Source organism: Salvelinus namaycush, chromosome 37 (genome assembly GCF_016432855.1).
Source record: "Salvelinus namaycush isolate Seneca chromosome 37, SaNama_1.0, whole genome shotgun sequence".
In the NCBI taxonomy this organism is placed as follows: Eukaryota; Metazoa; Chordata; class Actinopteri; order Salmoniformes; family Salmonidae; genus Salvelinus; species Salvelinus namaycush.
Genome location: NC_052343.1, coordinates 24,785,618 through 24,795,329, shown reverse-complemented (window position 1 = coordinate 24,795,329; position 9,712 = coordinate 24,785,618). Strand labels below are relative to the sequence as shown.

Below are 9,712 nucleotides of genomic sequence, written 5' to 3'. Positions count from 1 at the left end.
CAAGTGCTGCGGGATTTGGAGAGCAGGGAAGCTACCGTAAATACACAAGTAGCTGGTTTTCTTTTAACCTTTGTGCCCATTAGGCTATGAACAGTTCCATAAGACCTCTTAAACTCCTAGTTCACAACTTGGGGAGGTTTTATCAGGAACATTTCCACTTGTGAATGTCATTTTATTGTTATTTTCCCACTTGGCTCGATTTTATTTTGTTACAAAATACATACATACAATTGTACACACTATTCTATTGTGTGAAACTCTCATTTGAACATAATCCACACACAGGCCTATTAGGACAGTGTTGACAAAGACAATACTCTGGTTGTCCTTACACAAAACATGTTTTATTTTAAAGATGTTTTTAAAGATGTCTCTGCTCCTAAATATCTCCATCCTCTCAACATCTCTCTTATCCATCTCTCCCTCCATCACTCGGTCATCAGACTACTAGAGGTGGAACCCCCCAGCTCTCTCCCTGCCTCGCTCAGACTCTGCCCGTCCATGTTGACCTGTGTGTCCAGCGAGGCCACGCCCAGGGCGTCCCACCCCACCGAGGTGGTGTCGCCAGCCCTCTCTTTCTTCCCCAACTCCACCATGGGCATGGCCTTGGGGTTGCTCCTCCCTCGCCAGCTGTGGCAGTAGGAGAGGCTGCCTTTGTGGGCTGAGGAGAGAAAGAGAGAGAGAGAGTTATCGGTCATTCTGCACCTGTCCAGTCCACACCTTTAGCTATAAAAGACTCCTTACTGTCAGAGTAGCTCCCTGCTCTTCCCTGCATTCTCCTCCTCTCCCCGTTCTGTCTCCCAAACAGTATGTCGTACACGTCCTCTCTGAACTCCTTGTTCATGATCTGGTAGATGAAGGGGTTAATCATGCAGTGAGACTTGGCGAACATTGCTGGTATCAGAGACACCATAGGTGGCAGGCAGGACACCGGCCGGTTGCTCCCTGTCTCCAACTCCCCCTCCTGGCCTGGGGCTGAACTGCGGGTGGAAGCAGCAGACAGACTGTGGCCTAAGCCAGAATAGGAGTAGGGATCTGGGTTGGTCACGTCCCGCAAGGATTCTCCGGGGTCGTAGTAGACACTTCCGTAGTTTTCCGTGGAGGTCCAATTGAGGAGACCCATAATGTTGGGGATGTTTGGGAAGGCTGAGGCCATCCCGGTGGATCCTTCAGTCCCCATGGAGGGGCCTCCTCCCTGCATGGCCTCCCCAGCCCCATGCTCCTCCTTGGGGGCCAAGGCGGAGTAGAGGGAGACAATGGCATAGGGAGTCCAGGATAAGAGGAAGGTGGAGCACACCACAGCTGCTATCTGGGACAGACAGACAATAGATGAAACAACAGAAAGATATACTGTGCTGTCTGTACTTACACACTTGTTACAATGTTAATACAAACGTTATTCCCTGGTAGTTCCTCTGCCTGGAATAAAGCAGATGTTACGACATCTTTCATTTCAAGCCAGTAACTAAGCTTCTTCTAACATAGTCTGTTTTCCACATACCTTTGTGAGTCTCAGGTCTTTGCTGGTGTGAGTGACAGTTGAGGAGGGAATAGATGCCAGAGCGCGACTAGAACGGTAAACCTACACAGAGAGACATGTCAGTAAACACAAACTTCAACCGTCACTGACCACAAACAAATACACAAGGGCCACGCTAGCTAGACCACCAGTTGGCTACAGCTATTGAGTCCACCATCACGGTAATAGATCATGCTTGCTGGACTGTACTCAGCATGCATTCCATACGTTATAGTGTGCCCCACTCAGAATATGCCAGGACAATTGATTCCATTAATCAATGAGTTACATGGCATGCTGTTTTTTGTAGAGTCTGAGTTGAGTTCCCTGGACTCTTCCCTACTGAATCAGCCATTTTGTGCAGCTGGGTGCAGTTTCTCTCACCGTCAGCAGAATGGTCACGTAGGAGGCGACGATGGTCAGTGTGGGGAGAAAAAAGCACATGATCAGGATCAGCAAGATGTAGAGCCTGTCGATGAAAGATGACCTCATCCCCCACCTCAAAGAAAAGAGGAAGAAGAAGATGTATATTTAGAGAGAATACTTTTATAACCTCGTACCCAGGCTCAATTGCTGCTGCTGGATGAGATGAATGCTTTTATAACTGCAGACATTCACACACACGCACACGCACACGCACACACACACACACACACACACACACACACACACACACACACACACACACACACACACACACACATCAAAACAAAGTCTAATAAGAGAGAGTCAGGAGTACCAGTTGATGGTGCAGCTGGTCCCAAAGGGTTCTGGTCCGTATCTGCCAAAGCCGAAGACAGGCAGGGAGGCCCAGAACAGAGAGTAGAACCACACCAGCCCTATGGACATGGACATGTGACGTCTCTCGATCCACTGACCTGGTAGAGAGAGATGGAGGAATGTTATTTCACCATTATTTATTCTCAATGGTTAAGATGAATAAAGTGAAGCACTTTGTTTGATTGACCAGTAATTAGTAAATAAGAAATAGGATTGATCCAAAGGCTCCAGATGTATGAAGCGTGTAATGAATACATTTATTTTTCCTTTATTTTAACAGGGAGTCTCATTGAGACTAAGGCATCTTTTGCAAGTGAGCCCTGAAAATGGATGCTAGTAGGTTAAATGGTTGTGTGTGATATTTACGTTTTTTAATTTCTTTATGTAGTGCTGCATGTTGGTAGTCCAGACATTAACCCTGCCTGACAACTACCCTTCCCCTTCCTATAGTTACCTGCATGACTACCCCTAAACAGCAATACAATAACACCATTGCTACCTCTCCCTTAGAATTCTTCTGAGGTTGTCCCGGTGTTACCTAAACAATCAGGTATTTGGAATTGTCTACGTAACCGAAAAGTAATCTCCAGGTCAACAGAGCAACAAGATCAAGCTGGACTCTGGACCAATCAAAAATATCAAAAGCTGCTCTTACAATAGTGACCCCAATTATCTCTACAATGTGGGCTTGAAGAAGAGTCGGACATACAGACAAACAGATTATAAACTACACTACATGACCAAAGGTATGTGGACAGGAACTGATGTTGGGCGATTAGGCCTGGCTCGCAGTCGGCATTCCAATTCATTCCAAAGGTGTTCCATGGGGTTGAGGTCAGGGCTCGGTGCAGGCCAGTCATGTTCTTCCAAACCGATTTCGACAAACCATTACTGTATGGACCTCGCTTTATGCATGGTGTCATTGTCATGCTGAAACAGGAAAGGGCTTCCCCAAACTGTTGCCACAACTTTGGAAGCACAGAATCGTCTAGAATATCATTGTATGCTGTAGCATTAAGATTTTTCTTCAGTGGAACTAAAGGGCCTAGCCCAAACCATGAAAAAAAGCCCCAGACCATTATTCCTCCACCAAACTTTACAGTTGGCGCTATGCATTTGGGCAGGTAGCGTTCTCCTGGCATCCACCAAACCCAGATTTGTCCGTTGGACTGCCAGATGGTGGAGCGTGATTCATGACTCCAGAGAACGCGTTTACACTGCTCCAGAGTCCAATAGCGGCAAGCTTTACACCACTCCAGCCTGACTTTGCCTCCAGAGGCAGTTTGGAACTCGGTAGTGAGTGTTGCAACTGAGGACAGACGGACAAGCACTACACGCTTCAGCACTTGGCGATCCCGTTCTGTGAGCTTGTGCGGCCTCGGCCTACCACTTCGCGGCTGAGCTGTTGTTGTTCCAAGACGTTTCCACTTCACAGTAACAGCACTTACAGTTGACCTGGTCAGCTCTAGCAGGGCAGACATTTGATGAACTGACTTCTTGGAAAAGGTGGCATCCTCTGACGGTGCCACATTGAAAATCATTGAGCTCATCAGTACGGGCCATTCTACTGCCAATGTCTGTCTATGGAGATTGCATGACTGTGTGTTCGATTTTATACACCTGTCAGCAACGGGTGTGGCTAAAATAGCCGAATCCACTCATTTGAAGGGGTGTCCACATACTTTTGTATATATAGTGTATGTTTAGATTAGATCATTGAATGCAGAGGTTTTGTTCAAAATCAATCATCTGATGTGCTCAGTATAAAGGGCATATTCAAAGCAAGGGTCTTGTTTATGCTCAGACCCACTGACTAAAGCCTCAGGGAAAACAGGAACTCAATGAGGCCACTAAAAGGGGTCAGGGGTTAACAACATCCTTTTGTGTCACCAATTTTGTTCTCTCAATTGATTATTAGACATGTATTTCATGTTATGAAATGTTTGGAAAAATATCAAATAAGGATGAAGGATAAATGTAGCCTAGTTAAGTTAAATGTTTTTGGGATTCAACAACACTTTATCATTGTCTTCCCAAGGGAAAGTATGTCAAAAAGAAAAAAGAAGAATAGGATAGAATAAGTATGCACTTACACACATGACTCAAAAGATAGCAAAAATAAAATACGTAAAAAGAAATGAAGGGAATCCCACTGACCGTATCTGAAGCTGCAGATCTTGAGGCAGCGGTCCAGAGAGATGAGACAGGTGGTGATGAGGGAGCCGATCCCAAAAACAAAGCCCTGCAACCCGTACCACAGGCACCCTGCTTCCCCAAACACCCAGCCATGGGACACACTGGTGGACCAGAGGAGGAGTTAATGACCTGATAATGATCATTGGAACACTAAGCACTTTGTCTGATTCATGGGATGTGAGTGTTAACTGTCAATTGTTTTGGATAAAAGACACCTGTACCATATCATTCTCTCTAGTTTGATGTTCATACTGTCAGTATGGGGGATTGAAGATTGGTCGACAGGAATCGCTCACCTGGAAATTATGAGGCATGGCGCCCCCAAGAGGCTGTATCCAAAATCACAGATGGCCAGGTTAATAGTCATGAGTTCTGGTGGTCTGAGTTTCTTCTTCTTTCTACAGTAAACCAACAGCACTATGCCATTCCCAACCACTGACACTACACCTGGAGAAGAAGAGAGGAGAGAAGAAACCAACAGCACTATGCCATTCCCAACCACTGACACTACACCTGGAGAAGAAGAGAGGAGAGAAGAAACCAACAGCACTATGCCATTCCCAACCACTGACACTACACCTGGAGAAGAAGAGAGGAGAGAAGAAACCAACAGCACTATGCCATTCCCAACCACTGACACTACACCTGGAGAAGAAGAGAGGAGAGAAGAAACCAACAGCACTATGCCATTCCCAACCACTGACACTACACCTGGAGAAGAAGAGAGGAGAGAAGAAACCAACAGCACTATGCCATTCCCAACCACTGACACTACACCTGGAGAAGAAGAGAGGAGAGAAGAAACCAACAGCACTATGCCATTCCCAACCACTGACACTACACCTGGAGAAGAAGAGAGGAGAGAAGAAACCAACAGCACTATGCCATTCCCAACCACTGACACTACACCTGGAGAAGAAGAGAGGAGAGAAGAAACCAACAGCACTATGCCATTCCCAACCACTGACACTACACCTGGAGAAGAAGAGAGGAGAGAAGAAACCAACAGCACTATGCCATTCCCAACCACTGACACTACACCTGGAGAAGAAGAGAGGAGAGAAGAAACCAACAGCACTATGCCATTCCCAACCACTGACACTACACCTGGAGAAGAAGAGAGGAGAGAAGAAACCAACAGCACTATGCCATTCCCAACCACTGACACTACACCTGGAGAAGAAGAGAGGAGAGAAGGAAGACAGGAGTGGGGAGATAGGAGGTTTGAAGCGACGGGGAGAGAGAGAAAGATAGAAGTATAGAGACAGAGGTGATGATGAAGAGGAAGAGAGGAAGCAGAGAAAGAAGAGACAACAGAGTGATAAAGAGAGAGAGATGGATAGATGTGGCAGAAACAGGGGAGAGGAGGAGGGAGAGAAAGATAGCTTTAGTTTGCTATATGATATACTCTCTTATGGTACAGCAGTATTATCACAGTGGGTAGTCATTAAACACAGACTGAAAATATTGTTTCAGCATTATTGGCATGTGGACCAGCTCACTGTCCGCTTTGGGGTATAACAAGGGTCAGTACACCGTCAATCATTTAATATTTCAACCGCTGCTACCTTCCTGACCCCCTCAACCCACTATCCGGCTTTGAAAGCATCGGGGAACCAATCCAAAGTGAATAAATGTTATAGCTGAATCGACATAGTTGCTTGCTGGCTGGCTGGCCAGTGCGGTGCAGGGTGCTGTTCATAGCCTCATTTGATTTGTTGTGTAGGTAATTATTGGGAGCAACAGGTATGGAATGTTCCATGCTGTGATTCCTCATGTGTATCCTCTCCTCTCTTCTTTCCTCTCTCCTTTCCTCTCACCTTTCCTCTCTCCTTTCCTCACTGCTCTCTCATTTCCTCTATCTTTTCATCTCTCCTCTGTGCTCTCTCTATGTATCCTCTCTCCTTTCCTTTCTCCTCTGTCCTCTCTCCTTTCCTCTCTCTATGTATCTTCTCTCCTTTATACTCTCCTCTGTCCTCTCTCCTCTCTTCTCTCTGTGTGTCCTCTCCTCTCTGGTGTGACCCTGGGGTTGCTATGCTAATACACTTTGTATTCAGTCTGTCTACACAGCTCCATAATGGAAACAGTCACAGAGAGTTAGATCACTGACATACTTGATCAGAAAGGTTGATCCTGATGGATGACAGATCTGTGTTGAAACAAAGTAAACCCATTCAGCCATCTGTGTGGGCTCTGGATTCCATTCAGCCATCTGTGTGGGCTCTGGATTCCATTCAGCCATCTGTGTGGGCTCTGGATTCCATTCAGTCATCTGTGTGGGCTCTGGATTCCATTCAGTCATCTGTGTGGGCTCTGGATTCCATTCAGTCATCTGTGTGGGCTCTGGATTCCATTCAGCCATCTGTGTGGGCTCTGGATTCCATTCAGTCATCTGTGTGGGCTCTGGATTCCATTCAGTCATCTGTGTGGGCTCTGGATTCCATTCAGCCATCTGTGTGGGCTCTGGATTCCGATGATTAAGATGTGAAAAGCTGTTGCCCAGCTTATATATCGAAAACCTTTCAGTCCTCTGGGATCAAATTAGATTTTGTTCATATTGTTTTTAAGTCTTGATTTATCTGAACAGAATTTCACCCCTATAAATATACCTTAAGCCAAGCCTAATACTTCTACACTGTACAGATTATGTTATTTTACCAGTGATTATTCTACCAGTGAGTTACTCAGGAGGAATACCAACCAAACTCTGATGTTAACTGACACCAACACTGAATCTCTCATCTGTGATGAGGAGAGATGCCTAATTTCAAATCAACCAACAACCCTGAGCCTCTATGCCCAAGTGTCTAGAGACTTATTTGATGTAATATGGTCATATCTCAAACTTGCCCTCTAGGCTTTGAGGATTTTTCACCATATTGCTTATAGTACACACATAGTATAAAATCCAATCCTTTCAAATCTCTATCAGTGGTTAGAGGGTATAGGGGTGTAGTGGCTAGGGGTGAATGTATTATAGGCAGACGATAGATTTGACTCACCTGTGAGGATGAGGAAGATGGCGACTCCCAAGTCAGTGCTGGGGGAGAGGTGAGAAAGGAAGGCAGTAGGGATGGAGGATGGGACAGAGCCCCTCCATGAGCCATTCACTCCCAGAGACATCAACTGGTGGAGAAAATAAGACAGAGAGAGAGAGAGAGATTTTACTGTAAAGCCCAGTAGACAGAAGAGGTCAAAAGAGAGAGGAGGAGAGTAACGTACTGAGACAGAGAACGTGCTAGAAAGTGGAAGGTAAGAGGTTTTAACCCCCTAGACATGCACAGAAAAACAGAGTGAGAGTTAGAGATGTTAAATTCCCTATAGTATTAGCTAACGCGGATATAGACAGAGAGAGAGAGACAGCAATGGTTGGGTAGATATATATTGATGAGAGAGCAAAAAAAATAGGGGAGAGGGGAAAGGGTAGAGGAGAGCAGAGAGGGTTGGGGAGAGGATAGGGGAGACAGGGGGTGAGCCAGTGTATTACAGCCAAAAATGTCTAAAAGTAAGAAGTGCACAATCAGGGGAAAAGTGGAGAATTGGAAAAGCAGGAAGAGAAAAAGAGAGACAGCCAATTGAAACACTCACAACTATTATCACAGAATCAAACTCACTGTTTAGTTCAAAGCTGAAATGAGATCACACACACACACACACACACACACACACACACACACACACACACACACACACACACACACACACACACACACACACACACACACACACACACACACACACACACACACACACACTAATGAGAAATCAAACAGGTGACACACACACACACCAAGAGGAGCATCCTTACTCACCTTCCTCTTCGTCTGTCAACCTGCCCCTCTACCTCTCTCTTTTACTTCCTATCTCACTCTTTTGTTCAGTCTGTGTTGTGAGTTAAGCTCTTTTTTCAATCTTAAGCCTCTGTCAATTTTTGTGCTCTATTTCTGAGAAGAGTAAATCAACTTGCTGTGGACAATCTGGCGGAGAAATGATCAGTGAGTGTGTGGTCCCAAATGGCACACAGAGGGAAAAGAAATGGAAGGATCTGAGCCTTTTTGACCTCCCTCTCTCGCTCTACTACTCTCTCTCTCTCATCAATCTCTTTCTCTCTCTTCCATGTTCTCGCCCTCTTTCTCTCTCTCTTTCTTCCATGTTCTCTCAGGGTCTCTGTATCTTTCTATCCATTGTTTAAATTGAATACCGTAGAAGAAATATCACCACTTGTGATAAAGTAACAAGAGCACATATGTAACTGACTCATAATGTGTATGTGTGTGTCCAACAATGAGAGCAACAACACCCAGGAGACACACGTCTTCTCTTCAATAAGATTATGGATGGATGATGATCTGACTGCCTTGTCTGAGCATGACGTGAGAGAGATATTAGACACTGGGATGTTGACATAACATAGCCTACTGGCTGCAAACTGAACTACTACATTAACCCGATCTTCAATACTGCTCTTATGGGGCTTAAAGTCAACCTGCACACACAAGTCTGACTTGACCCTGAGGGAGCGCACACATACACCTAACGCACACAAGTCTGACTTGACCTGACCCTGAGGGAGCGCACACATACATCTAACGCACACAAGTCTGACTTGACCCTGAGGGAGCGCACACATACACCTAACGCACACACAAGTCCGACTTGACCTGACCCTGAGGGAGCGCACACATACACAAGTCTGACTTGAAAGGTTATATTAAACTGTGTATGTTTAGAGGCTCATCTTTACGACCAGAGGACGCCTTGGAGTGTGGCAGTAGGTGTTCAGCCATCAACATGTTCCCTTCTCTCCTGGAAGTCCTGCTGTGTGTTACTGTCACTAACGTAGAAAACCTAATGTGACAGAAAAAGTGGATCATTTTCACTCATTACAGCTAACAGACATTAATTCATTACTTATACTTAAGTGGTCAATTTGAAATACTCAATGAGTTGAATGTTTGATCTAATGACTTATGATACTTATGATTATCAATTGGTATGATGGAAACCCAGCATTCTCTAAGCCCCTCTGTCCACTGTAAGCACTAAGTCAACTATAGTGAAGTCCAGTGAAAGCATGAAAACCTCCCTACATTCTCTATAGGCACCTCTATAAGTCCACCTAAAGCACCTGATACACACATACTGTCAAGTCTACAATAATCACTCTGTTCATTACGCCTCCTGCAGCCCCCATAGGACCACCATGCTGTGAAAACC

The 9,712-nt window shown here is 45.4% G+C and overlaps 1 protein-coding gene across 1 annotated transcript; it reads right to left on the bottom strand.

Moving 5' to 3' along the window:
* Positions 1-428: 428 nt before the first annotated feature.
* Positions 429-7,618, bottom strand: opn9 (opsin 9). The gene is made up of 8 exons (XM_038976426.1): positions 7,498-7,618; positions 4,792-4,942; positions 4,457-4,596; positions 2,259-2,397; positions 1,904-2,018; positions 1,502-1,582; positions 745-1,309; positions 429-661 (listed from the first exon to the last, which is right to left on the bottom strand). The coding sequence occupies exons 1-8, from the start codon at positions 7,616-7,618 to the stop codon at positions 429-431; spliced, it is 1,545 nt and encodes a 514-aa protein (XP_038832354.1).
* Between the last annotated feature and the right edge of the window lie 2,094 nt (positions 7,619-9,712).

Coding starts and splice junctions, on each gene's coding strand:
- opn9 (XM_038976426.1), bottom strand. CDS start 7,618: ATGTCTCTGGGAGTGAATGGCTCATGGAGGGGCTCTGTCCCATCCTCC. Junction 4,597..4,791: donor CCATGCCTCATAATTTCCAG/GTGAGCGATTCC, acceptor CTGGTCCACCAG/TGTGTCCCATGGCTGGGTGT. Junction 662..744: donor AGCAGGGAGCTACTCTGACA/GTAAGGAGTCTT, acceptor TTCTCTCCTCAG/CCCACAAAGGCAGCCTCTCC.